General features: G+C 45.5%; 1 protein-coding gene across 1 annotated transcript in view; it reads right to left on the reverse strand.

Annotated features, from left to right (window-relative positions):
- Positions 1-5437, reverse strand: part of CCNJL (cyclin J like) — a 50479-nt gene extending 45042 nt beyond the window's left edge. Inside the window, exons 1-2 of the mRNA XM_020992394.2 lie at positions 5194-5437; positions 4680-4793 (exon numbers count right to left, since the gene is read on the reverse strand). Coding sequence (XP_020848053.1) covers positions 4680-4742 — 63 coding nt within the window. The 5' untranslated portion in view covers positions 4743-4793; positions 5194-5437. The remainder of the gene's footprint in view (positions 1-4679; positions 4794-5193) is intronic.
- Between the last annotated feature and the right edge of the window lie 8401 nt (positions 5438-13838).

Raw genomic sequence — 13838 nt, forward strand, 5'->3', positions numbered from 1 at the left:
GAAAGCTAAGGATTCTGAAAAGCAAAAAACTGAGGAGGGGATATTCTTCGGGGGTGGTGGGAGACTGTCTGGAGGTCAAAGATAGAATACAGCTAGAGGAATCGTAACAAAATTCCAGTGTTTTCCAGAATGATCCACAAGTGGCCTCCAAGCCCTGGACCAGTTTACAATTCAATCAAGTGTGGAAGTAGGCTTGTTTCCTCTCAGCCCCTCCAACACCCACCTTTGTTGCCTGTTATCTTCATCAGTTCTAAGGAGTGTGAGGGTGTAAACAGCCTTTCATATAATTACTGATTGTATTAATTTCTTCTTTTGAGAACTGTTGGTCCACAGACTATTCAGCCATTACAGAATGGCTTTTTAATGTATTTTAAATGTCTATTTCACTGTAAGAAGGGAAGTGACAAAGTTAAACTTGTACTTTAGGAAGAGTTTTTTTGACAGCTGTGGAGACTGGAAGGAGGGAGAAGACCAGAAGTAGAGGTTAAATAAGGTTTTACTTCACTAGTCCAAGTAAGAAGGCTTGGCAAATACTCCACAGCAACAGTGTGTGGAGGGAAGGACACAGATGTGAGAGATGCTTTTCAGGCAGAATTTACAAGGCCTGCCGAAAGACTAGATATGGAGGTGGTATGTAGGATGACTCCAAGATTTCAGATCTGGGGAACTGGAAAGGTTGGGATGCCTCTAACAGAGACAGGGAAGTTTGGTGGAGGGGCAGATTTAGGGGAAAGGAGTAAGTATCTATGTGGTACTGGGTATGCAGCTGAGTGCTTTACAAATATTATCTTATTCGACCAGGAGGCTGGAATGAACCAGCTGGGGATGCTCAGGAGAGATGAGGGCTGTGTAGATAGAAATGGTAGTTATCTGAAGAGAGATTACCTCTGGGCCCTTGAAAGCTGAAAAGATTTTATAAAAAGAAGCTTTTTTTCCTTCTTTGCATTAGTGAGGGACCATGGAAGTGAAGCATTAATTATAAAATTAGGATTTTTTAATATGTTGGGTTTTGCAGATCTTTTTTTCTTCTCTTTTATTCTTTCTCATAAGGGAGAGCTATCTGGGAGAGAAAGATACAACGTGTGGGTGATATAAAAGCCCAATCCATCAGCAGAAATCTAGAGATAAGAGGACAAAGCTTTGGAGGACCTCCATAGGTGGATGGTAGGACATACAAGATGATTCAGGCAAGGACACTGAAAATCAGAGGCAGGGAAGAAGACCAAGAGAGAGCAGCATTGCAGAAGGCAAGGGGGGAGAAGAGAGCATCCAGAAGCAGGGGAGTGGCTAAGTGTCAAAAGCTGCAGTGAGGTCCAGAAGGATGAGAACTGAGAATAGGCCAGTAGATTTCTCAAACAGTTTATTGCTAATATTGAAGAAATGGAGAAGTTTCAGAAGTGAAGGCAATTTCAGAAGGTGAAAAAGTGGAGGCACCAAGTACAGATAGCTTTTCCTGGAAGTTTGCCCAGGAAGGGATAAAAGATATAGATTGACAGACTGAGGGGTGACAGCGTTAAGGGGAGTTAAGGATGGGAGAGCCAGTAAGTAAGGAGAAATTGAAGATGAAAGAGAATGAAGGATCAAAGAGGTGGGCTTGGGAGGAGGGGGAGGGGGAATAATGAGTTATTTTGTACTTATTGAATTTGGAGGCTCTACAGGACACCCAGGTGGAGATATCCACAGACATCAGGGTGGAACATGAGGAAAATGACTCAGGCAGTGGGATGAAAGAGACTGCAAAGGGGACCCACTCTAAGCAAGAAGCTCAGTTAGGAGGGAGGCAATTAAGCTGATCTCAGTAAGATGATAAACTGAAGGACAGTGGTTGTAGTGGGAATGAAGAGGAGGGGCTGGATAAAAATATGTTGGAGACAGAAACAACACTAACTTGGCCACGGCTGGGACATGTGGGATGAGGGGCTGGGAAGAGTCAAAGTTGACTCAAGGTTAAACTGAATAGCCCTGGTGTGACTATGAAGGCATCTCGACCTTGCAGAAAATCATCATTCTAACTCTCCCCCACAGACAGCAACACTTTGCAGAACAAACCGAAACCGTGAGAAAGCGCCTACAGACCTGAACACTCCAGCTTTCTAGGCATCTCCTCATCCCAATTTCTTATCCATTCTCAGTGGAATGGGACAAGGACGTCTCCTCCCATCCCAGAGCACTGAGCTGGAAGAAGCTCCCAAGAGAAAAGCTCAGATGTCAGCCTCTCAAGCCTGTTCTTAATCACAGTCAAGTTAATGAGGCCAGAGACGGATCCAACAGAATGAGGAATTTGAGTGTTTAGAGCATGTGATCACCAGGCCAAGGTGAAGCACTGCCCTACTAGTCTGAACAGGAAGGAGGGTCGGGAATCTGAAAAGGGTCTCCCAGAGTGGAGGGAAAGAAAGAATGTTTCCTCTTACAGTGGCCAGTCAACTCCCCATGACCCAAGCTGATGAGAGGCTGACTCGTTTAGTCGGTCAGACCCTGATTCTACTGGGGCCAAGGTCATGGGATGAATCCCTGTGTGGGCTACTTTGCTTTACTCTCTCTTCCATGTGGAGGAGCCCTGGTGTGACTATTTATGAAGGCACATTGACCTAGTTTGCAGAAAATCTTTATTCTAATTCTCCCCTTCGAGAAGCAATACTGAGCTGATTCAACTGGAACTTCAGTTTTCAAAAGGCCAATGTATCTGTACCCCCAATACTGCAAAAATGTGCTGCTGGTTGCTCAAATTATAGCATTAAGTATTACTATACTTAAGCATTATCATTAAGTATTATTACTTACAACAGTGGCTTAGATAATTCTTCCCTGTTAGACTGCAAACTCCTTGAAGGCAGGAACTGGGTCACTTAGTCTTTATGTCCCTTGTATTTAGCACACACAGCTCTTGGCAGAGTCCGTGCACTTCATAAATGTTGACTGCCACTTAATATCTTTGGATCTTGGTTTTCCTCATCTATAAGACTAAGTGTAGTACTAGAAGCCTTTAAGGTCCTTTCAACTATAACATTCCAAAGAATGTGGCTTTTCCAGGAACAATGAGAGTTGGATGACCAGTAAAAACCCAAGACTGGGAAAGATTCAAACGTGTAAACCCTCCAGAAGAAGAGTGGGACATCTGGCCCCTGGATGATCCTCACTGTCTCAGCCAAGGCTCAATGAACCAATTCTTCCTTTGCCTTTTAGCATCCCATGTGGGGAAGGGACTTGGATTGGAAGAATTCCAAATTCTCTTCTAGCTCAAACTCTATGATCCACCCAAGCACAGAGGGAACCACAGGGACTAGATCTGTGATTTCATTCATACAGGGTAACTCTTGGATGAAGAAATTCCCTCTACCAACACAGGTTGGTACTTTCTCTGCTGACCTATAGTATGCTACTGCCTGAGGCACTAAGAGTAATGCGTAAAGTCCCAAGTGGACCTTGGACCCACTATTCCACAACACCTTCTGCCTTATTTTAATATCTTAACATCTGTTAAAAAGGTTTGAGGGAAAGAACTTACTGGCAATAAAGAAACCTAGGGCTGCATTAATAATGGGAAGTCAATTTTACATAGCTACTCTCACCTGAAATGCCAGGATGAGCTGTTCGATCACTTTTTAACTCACAAAACTGTTTTTTTCCCTCTAAACAGAGTTAAGCTACTGATACGAAATGGGTGTTGATGAGAAAACACAACTAAGGTTGTAAAAAAAAAATTCCAAGCCTTTCCAACACATAGAATTTAGACAAACATTTTAAGTGGTTTAAATAAAACTGCTCTTCAAGTAGAAGAAAATATTCAGTAGCTCCTATCCCCATTCTCAAGTCAAATAAGGGAAATCTCTTTTTATCAGGCCCATTGAAAGTCAAAGGTAAGGTTAGATCAGGAAAATGTAAGTTCTATTTCCTGAGGAGTAGGCATTGGTCTATGCCATTAGCAAAAAAAAAAAAAATCATTTTCCTTCACCGATTACTTAAACTCTAGTAGAAAAAGCTCGTATCATTTTTAAACGGGGGTACCAGCACAGACAGGTGCTTCTAGCATATCTGTTCCCTTTTAGCTTTCCAATGCCCATATGGAGATGGGGGGTGGGGGTGAAGAGAAGAGAGAATAAAGGGTGAGGCAGAGATCATATTTCATCTTGCTTCATGTTTTACCTTTCCCCACCTGCTTCCCCCTTCTGCCACTAGCCTTGGCCACCCGGCTTTGTGTCTCCTTTACTAGCAGCCTAGCTTTCTTTCCCCCAAGGCGTCTGCAGCAGTCAATTTAATTGGCTTGTGGGTTGGGTAGTCAGCCCCTGGATGCAGACTCACATCCCACGGCGATCAGTTGTGTTTTTTCAGGAGGGCTTTTTTGTTTTATTTCTTCTTTTTTCCTTTTCTTTTTCTCTTTTCTTTTTCTTTTTTTTTGCTTTCCAAGGTCCCTAATTTGTAAACACCAAGAGTTATCAATATGCACAAAGGTCTGGCTAGATTTTCACAAGACAGTCATTTCTGCCTCATTCGAGATCTTGGACAATAAACGAGCAAGGCACAGACCACGAACACAAGAAAAGTCGAAGTTCAGAGTTCGTACCCGGCAGAACTGAGCTCAAGGACTACAGTGGGAGGGCGAACGGGGAAGCCAACAATCCCGTCACCCCTAAAAGAGCAGCTCAGCCGGCAAAGGAGAGGGGCGGCGGCAAGAAACTGACCTTTTCTCTGAGAGTACAGTGGATATCCAATGCCAGGCGTCCTTCCCACCATCGCTCATCCATCCTCGCTTCTCTCTGCTGGGGTTCGGGGCTGCCGGGGACCTCAGGGCGCACCTGGGCACAGAGACACAACTTTAACTGGGGCTGTGGGACGCCCCACTTCGCCGGTCCCGAGCTCCCGCCCCCGCCCCCAGCCCCTCCACTTTCTCCAGCCGGGCAGTGCACCAGAGGGGCTGCGGGCTGGTCCTCGAGCCACTGGAATCCTGGTCATCTTCTCCCGCCCCTACCCCCATTCTGCTACCTGCAACGCCCCCTCCCCTCCGGCTCTGCTCTCCGGGGCTCTGGGCTTTTTTTTTTTTTTGCAAGTTGTAAAGTGGCAAGAGAGCAAAGAAAACTTGCCCGGCTCCGTTAGCTCAGCCCCGGGCTGGTGCTCCGGGCAGCTGCTCTCCCCGCCCCCTCGGGCAGCCTTTGTCCTACTCCCACATCCTGCCCCCGGAGCCGAGGCGAAACTCACGCATCCCTCTCTCGGCTGCAGGCGCCGGGGCTGCAGCCGCGGGCGGGCAGCCTCCCCGCTCCGCGAGCCCAGCACTGGACCCGGCGCCGCCCGCCCCACGGCCGGCTCCGCTCCGCGGCCGCGCAGGGCTGGCCCCAACGCCGGCCAGTGGCCGCTGCAAGCCCGAGCCCACTTTCGGCCGCAGTGCCCGGCGCACACAGGTCCCGCGGCAGCTGACTCCCAGCTCCGGCAGCGGGCGCCGGGGACCTCCCTGGGGGAGTTGGGGGCCGCCCCTCGCGCGTGCGCAGCCTCTCCGGATCCCAGGGGTTGATGGGGATTGTAGTCTTTCTTCCACCGCGCCTCGTGCGCTCTCCCTTCTCCTCCCGGCCCCGCCCCCAAGCTTTCTCTACCCTTCCGACGCCGCTTTAGGTTTTGGAGTAGTAAGTCTCCGGTACTTCTCGGTCTCCCGTTCCTTCGAGCACTAAGCTTCCGCCCTAACCCCCGACCCTCAGGCCCTTATCCCTTCTAAGTCTGCTTCCCAGTCTAGGTATGGGGAGGGTGGCATGAACCTTCTTTGAGAAATGTTCCATTGCTGGCGCCTGCGGCTCTGGGGAGCCGTCGGTCCAGGGACTGTCTTGAAATCCTTTCCTGCAGCCCTTAGAGCTGGAGCATGGGGGTGTGGGCTTCTTCACGCTCAAATAAAGCAATTTCTGGATCACTGAAGCGCTGTGGAGCTCGCCCTCTCCTTTTCTTTTTGGTCGGGACGTCGGATTTCATCAACGGGCAGTCATTATCTTAAGAGAGTCGCCTGGGAAACTGAAGCTTACTCAAGGTTGCTCAGTAGTACGGGGTGGAGGCAGCACTTGCACCCAGCTCTTACGGACTCCACCCCACCTCCATCCCCCTTCCTGCCTCTCTATACAATACCCTACCCCATGACTAGGCTGCTCTCGGCAGGGTGCCTTATCGCAGTCCTTATACTAGAATAGTTAATCACGGAATCACTGAGCATACCACGTGGCCACACCAGTTAATGACTTTAGTGGATTTAAATACTTTGAGGTAAGAGAGAAGAAACTCGATTAAAAGGACCCTACCAGATGACCCCTCCCCAGTTCTTCGTCCTCATTTCTATCTGGCCCATTCTTCTCACCTCCTCACCCTAAGCTTGGTGGGAGCGATATCTAAAGATGCTGGTTAGGCTAGTTCTTCCTGGAAAAGGCCTCAGAGTTTATGTAGCTGGCTCGGGGAAATAGGTCTCAGGCCATTGACAAGGCTTCCAGGTCTTCTTCAATTCAGTTCAATTCAATTAGCATTTATTTAAGCGCTTAGTATGTGCCAGGCACTATACTTAGCGCTGGAGATACAAAAGAGGCAAAAGACAGCCCCTGTCCTCAAGGAGCTTATGATCTAACGTGGGAGATGTGGAAACACATATAAACAAAGCAAGCCATATACAGGATAAATAGGAAATAATTAACAGAGGAAAGGCACTAGAACTAAGAAGGGATAGGGAAATCCTCCTGGAGGAGGTGGGATTTTAGTTGGGACTTAAAGGAAGCCAGGAGAGCATGGTAGTCAGATCATAGGAGGCAGAGCATTCCAGGCATGGGGGGGGGGGCGCCACCGAAAATGCCCAGAGTATCCTGAATACAAAAAACCCCACCAAGGGCTCCTTGATGTTTGACTGATAAATCACCAAGCAACAAGTCAGCTGAATCTAAGAGGTGGGCATCCTGGATAAAGATCCGAGTTGAGAATCCTTCCCCTAAGTAAATCTTTGGTTAACTGTCAGCTATTCTGAGTATTTTGTGCCAAGAGGTTCCAAATCAGAAGTGAGGTATCAAATACATCATTTCACTCTGCCCTTCCTTGCATTCCATTATAGCTTATGGAATGCCCAATTAATTGTTAGGAAACTTCGTGATATACACATACAACCCTTTATAATGTTTCCTCTCACACGTGCATCTCTTTGCAATCAGGGAAAACTGCTCAGTTTTTTTTTCCAGTCACGTCTCCCTCTTCACGTCCCCATGTGGAGTGTTTTTTGGCAAAGATACTGAAGAGGTTTGCCATTTCTTTCTCCTGGCTCATTTTACAGATGAGGAAACTGAGGCAAACAGGTTTAAGTGACTTGCCCAAAGATAGTGTTTGAGGCCAGATTTAAACTCAGAAAGTCTTCCTGACTCCTGACCAAGCACTCTATCCACAGCACCACCTAGCACCCTTTGCAATTAGGAAAACTCCCTTTCTTCTCCCACCCTGAGATCTTTCAGCTTTGGCTTCCCTCACCAGCACTGATACACACGAGGTCAGGGGGAACAATTTTCATGCTTCTTCACTACCATCACTCAGCTACTTCTCGCTCGATATTCACTACATCCAGATATATCGCTTTACCCACATAATGGTGGCATTTTTTCTCCTGGACCTAAGTTCTCTCTCTCACTCTTTTCTTCATTACCTTCATTTATATTTGGGAATTTCAATTTATATGTTAAATATCATTAGGGACAAATTAATGTAATATCATTGCAATCGGGCCCTCACTGCTGCATGATTGAATCTCTATCCCATTTCTCTCAAATCTCTTCTGCTTTCCTTAAGCTACTCCTATGACCCTTTCCCACATTCTTTGGGCCTTGCTTTATACTTCACTTAAAAAAAAATTTGTGGCCATCTGTCACCACCTTTCTTTTCTCCTCAACTTTATATTCAGAATCACCTCAACAAAATTCCCTTGCAGATCCTCTTTTCTTCAGTTTTTGAAAAGGTGTTCCTTCCTGCAAAATCCTTGCCCTTCTGCTTAATGCCCTTTTATGTTGTGCCAGGCACTGTGCTAAGCACATCACAATTATTATCTCATTTTACTCTCACAACAATCCTAAGAGGTAGGTGCTATTATTATGACTATTTTACAAATAAGGAACCTGAAGCAAACAAAGGTTAAGGGACTTGCCTAAGGTCATACAACTGAGTATCTGGGACCAAAGGTAAACTCAGGTCTTCCTGACTCCAAGCCCAGCTCTATTTCCACTGTACTGCCTAGCTGCCCTAGCAGTGGGACTTGAATGATTATTTATGTGAGAGTGGGGAATGGTGGCCCTGATAGGGTACTTAGGATGATTTATCCAGTTTCAAGGATTCTCCTTCTTCTCCTCCAAGCATTTGAATCTGCTACTTTATTGAGATACGCAGTATGCTTAGTAAGTGATTCTGTGATTGATTACTCCAGCCTAACAATTGAGTTGTCACCCTGAAGAGAGGAGGCTTATTATCATAGGGTAGAGTAATGGATAGAAGGGCAAGGAGGGGGTGGCAGAGTGAAGGGCTTGTCCACTCTAAGAGCTGGGTGCAAGTTTTGCCTTCTACTCTTACTAGCGGAGCCACCTTGGATGAGTCACTTAGCCAACTACTAATACCCAGTAGTATTGATTTGATAGCTGGGCCTAGAACTAAAGGTTAAAAAAAAAAAGTAGGCGTACTAATGACTGCACAGGTGGAAGAACTGAATGGGAAGTATGATCTGGGGCCAGCCAGATATAAATGGCTAGTTGAATTTATGGCTAGATCCCAATTAGTGGATCTGTGGGGCAGTTAGGTGGTACTGTGACTTGAGCACTGAGCCTGGAGTCAGGAAGACTCATTTTCCTGAGTTCAAATCCAGCCTCAGACACTTACTAGCTGTGTGACCCTGGGCAAGTCACTTAACCCTGTTTTCCTCAATTTCCTCAACTGTAAAATGAGCTAGGAGAAGGAAATGGCAAACTACTCCCGTATCTTTGCCACGAAAACCCCAAATGGGATCGCAAAGAGTCAGATATGACTGAAAAACAACTGAACAACAAATTCCTTCATGAGAAGTACAGCCAGGTTCATGTCCTAGAGTTCCAAAAACTGATATGAATTCACTCTTCAGGGACTGGGGTCATTTTTCTGGGGGGGTCTTATACTTCTTCTAGTAATAATATATGATGCTGTTCAATGCTGAGCTGAATCATTGATGAGTCTGTCTGTACCCACCCAGGGAGCTGGGCTTTTGGTTAACCAAAAAGACCTCGATATGGAGTAGGTTTTAAATGTCTAGCTCGATTCTTGCTATAGCCCTAAGGGAAGGGGGCTCCATAATAAAGAGATCCCATGGGGCACCTGAGGGGGTGGGGTGGGGCCAGGCAGGGAGCAGTTAGTAGGGGCATCTTTCCTCCTTTCCCTTCTCTCCTTCCTCCCCTCATCCCTGGGCTGCCTGGACCCTGTGGGGAGGTCAAGTGGGAAGAGCTGTCAATAAGGGTAGTCTTCCCCTCCTCCCTTTCCCTTTATCCTCTGAGGGCTTCCAGATCCCATCCAGGGTGGCTGGTCAGGAAGAGAGTCATGGCTTCCCTTGTATGCTCTAGGAGTCATTCATCTACTACAATCTTTTTTTTTTTTACATTCATTTTTTTCTTTTGAGTTCTAAATTTTCTCTCTTCCTCCAGTTCCTCTCCAACTCATTGAGAAAGCACAAAATCCATTATATATGTGAAGTCATGCAAAACATTTCCATATTAACCATGTTGCAACCAAAAAAAAAAGGGAAGAAAAATAAAATAAAAAAATATGCTTCAGTCTGTACTCAGAGTTCATCAGTTTTCTCTCTGGAGGTGAATAGCATTTTTCATCATGAGTCCTTTGGAACTATTGTCCATCATTATATTGATCAGAGTACCTCAATCCTTCAGATAAGTCGAGGATCAGCAGGCCTTACCATCTACCCTGCCACAGAATCATAAGGATCTGTAGGCCATCCTATCACCTCTGCTGCTGCGCCCTTAGGACTATCCAGCACTTCCATCTGCTTTGAATCCTGCAGCTGAACTCTTATAAGGGTTGTCTTCCCCAGTTAGAATGCGACCTCTTGCTTCTCTGTTTGTACACCCAGCATTGGACACAATGCTTAGCACATATTAAGTGCTTAATAAAGGTTTTTTCATTCATTCATTCATTCGTTCATTCATTCATTCATTCATCATCATTCATTCATTCATTCATTCATTCATTCATTCATGGTTGAGGAGGGGAGAATGTCTTTAGCAAGATCCTGCTCTTCACACTCCCAGAGCTTTGGAATGCTGTGGAAACTTCGGCTAGGAACAATGGGAGGGCTGCTGAGAACTGGCCAGACTCGGGCAGGGAGAAATGAAAAGAAGTCGTTAACTTCAAAGTCTCTGAGCCTCCCAGCCCCTGGTTTCCCCCTCCCACTACAGCAGACAATGAACAGGAAGGGGATTCTAAACTGGATAGTAAAAAGTGGCCAGACAGTTGGGGCCTGCTTGGATAGCCCTGAGCCAGAAGTTCCTTTAAACTGCTCTCTGAGTGTCCTGCTGTCGGCCTGGCGCTTCCTGAATCATCTGGGATCTTCGCAAGGTCATTTCGGCTGATTCTGGCTTGGCAAAGTGAATGGGGATCAGAAATCAAAGACCTCAAAGATGATGGGGACTTGCACCAGAGGGCTTCCGTGGGCTGAGTACACATCCCAGGCACCTGCTAAGATGGCCTTCATGCCCCCCAGGAGAGCAATCCTTTAGGTTTTTATAGCACTTATACTTTTTAAAACCACTTTGATATCCATTATCTTATTTGGAAACCTAGGAGTATTAGAGCTGAAGATGACCGCAAAGAGCAGACTTTATGTTTTTATGAGAGTCTGTAACCCTTAGCCTTACTGAATTCCCTGAGAAGAGAGCTTCTAGAGGAACAAGCTTGTGAACACATCTATGCCTGCTACGTACTCTGGCACTTTCATAGGATTGTCATGGAGTTAGATCCGGAAAATGTCAGGATCACAAGATTACCGATCTAGAACTGGAAAAGACCTTGTTGTTATCCAGTGGTTTTCAGTCATGTCTGATTCTTTGTGACCCTATTTGGGGTTCTCTTGGCAAAGATACTGGAGTAGTTTGCTATTTCTTTCTCCATCTCATTTTGCAGATAAGGAAACTGAGGCAGACAGAGTTAAGTGACTTGTCCACGGTCACATAGCTAGTAAGTGTCTGAGGCCAGATTTGAACTCAGGAGGTTGAGTCTTCCTGGCTGTAGGAAAAGTACTCTATCCACTATACCACGTAGCTGTCCAGAAGGGACCTCCTCTAGTCCAAGCTGTTCATTTTACAGAGGCAATGCCTTGCCCAAGGTCACACTGATAGTACATTCTAGAGAAAGCACTCTAACTGCAGCATTCTTTCTACTGTACCACGCTGACTTGGCTGATGGAAAGGAGAGCCATTTCCTAGCTGAAGCCCCGAAATTCCTGGAGCCTAGAGCCAATGCTCACATAGTATTTGCCATGAATAGGAGCAGACCAGGATGACCCTTGGCATCCATGACCAACGAAGCTGTTGCTTACCACTGTGCTCTGCATCCAGTGCCTGCTCAGCAGGCTGCTTCTACTGATTCTATCTTATTTATTATCCTCTCAACACATCAGTGCTCTGGTTTTAAGCCAGAGATGAAAGGAAATATGGAGCTCAGTGCCTCAGCTTTATAGAGGGCCTTGGCTTTCTTTCCTTTTGCCTTAAAACAGATTCTGCTGCCCAGGCCCTCTGAAATCCATCTGCCGTTTCACAAAAATCGGAAGCTCTTGTGGGTGAATGGTTTTTGGCAGCTCAACCAGGGAAAGGTGCTAGGCAAAGTGATACTAATAAGTAATAGTTTTGATAAACTGCTGTGTTTTTCAAAGCCAGCCTGGGGTACTTCCTGCGAAAGCTCTTTTGAGCTCTGTCTCTGGGAAAGTCAAGATATAAATATGTGTGTGTGTGTGTGTGTGTGTGTGTGTGTCCGTGTGTGTTCAAAAGCCGAAGTGTCTCAGAGCCTCAGACAAGGAGAACAGAATGCAAATCTGTCCCCAAACCTGTTCCACTTTCACAAGTATGTTTCTCCATTTGAGATGTTACCATTTATCTGTGAAAGTAAGAACAGAAATGGGGCACGTACTCTCAAAATACCTCTGTAAGGCATGCTATCTTGTGTAAGGGATATGCATGGGTATTTAGTGCATTGCGGTTGGTTACTGGTTTTTTTTTTTCTTGGACCTGTGACTTCATTACTATAGAGAACACTGGATATAGAGACTCTCTCCATTGATGTAGAGCAACAACTGACCCATAATTTACAGTCGTCGGAAGTTACCCTGGTACCAAGAGTTAAATGACTTGTCTAGGGCCTGACAGCTAGCATGTGTCAGAGGCAGGACCTGAACCAAGGTCTTCCCGACTGAGGCCAGGTCCACTGTCCACTCAGCCAAGTTGCCTTTGTTGTTTTTATCTTCATAATGATCTTCACAACAACCATCTAAGGCAGGTACAGCAATTTAGAACTACTGTTTTGCAGATTAAGAAAGTTATGCTCAGAAGGTGTAAAGTATTTCACTTAGGGTCACACAGTCAGGAGGTATGACTTTTGCCAACTGGTATGTGCCTGCTGGTATGGGTGATGGCTCCACCACGAAAATGAATTCTTCAGAAACAGGGATCATGTATCTTCCTTCCTCAGGACACAGTGAGCATTTGGCATATCTTATTGACTAACTCACAGAGTTTTAGCCCAAACCCAAGTAACCTAATAATGTTTGTCTAACTTGTCTTCAGCAGAAACAAAGAGCTATGTTTTGAAGTTTCATAAGAGGATTGGGTTTGTCAGAAGTCACTCACTAAATCCATCTGCCCATTTGTATTTATGAGATTTCAAGAGCTGGAGTTGTATCTTCCAGTATAACCTTGGAGACAATTGATACTCATAGACTGGAAAATATCCCTGCCTAGGCTCCTGCCTTAAAATACAATATTTCAGGACTCACTTTCTGTTCAGTAGCCTCCTTCCAGAAGATTTTTTGCCAAAGGTACTCATAGTTCTCATTTTACTACCTTGAGTCATGGAATATCAGAGCTAGCAGGTACCACAGAGAACACCGGACTCCCTCATTTTACAGATGACCAACCTAAGACCCAGAGAAGGGAAATTACTTCTTTGATGTCACCTAGGTTAGATAAATGGCAAACCAAAACTCGAACTCAAATCCGCTTACTCTAAATCATTTTTCTTTCCATTGAAAATCCCTGCTGCTCATAAAAATGATTGGCCCTAGTTTAAAAGTAAAGCTAGCTAATAGCAAAGAGAGACAGAACTGGGATATCCTGATTGCCTCATATTGGAGTAATTTTCCCTTTGATTTAGAACTTAATGCAAAACAATAAAAATTATGTTAGAGGTTAAAAGATGGTGGAGACTTGTTTTTCATTTTATCTTTTTTCATGACAGGGAACAAAGTCATACCATACCTTTGGGTCAGAAATCTCATTTGCTTTCAGCTCTGCACTCAAAAAAGAATGGCGAGAGGACTGCGGGACAATGAGAAATGAAGCTCTAGGCATGGGTCCAATGTGCCTTGCAGCATCTCTAGATTTTTGTGCGGTGAAAAGTCGCCCCCCAGAGGGAAAATGGAAGACAGCAGGCAGAATACAGCCCACCCTATAACTAAAAACCACAGCTCAGTGGGTGATGGATGTTAGAGTTTTTCTAGTCTGTTTGTTTCCCAAGCCAGATGATTTTTTCTGACTGGTAAAATAACTGATTTTTCCATCGAGGAGCAGTCTGCCTTCTGAAGCTTCAGCATGGCTGAGAAAACTGAATGG

This window comes from Phascolarctos cinereus, unplaced genomic scaffold, assembly GCF_003287225.1.
Source record: "Phascolarctos cinereus isolate Bilbo 61053 unplaced genomic scaffold, phaCin_HiC Scaffold_2;HRSCAF=192, whole genome shotgun sequence".
Taxonomy (NCBI): domain Eukaryota; kingdom Metazoa; phylum Chordata; class Mammalia; order Diprotodontia; family Phascolarctidae; genus Phascolarctos; species Phascolarctos cinereus.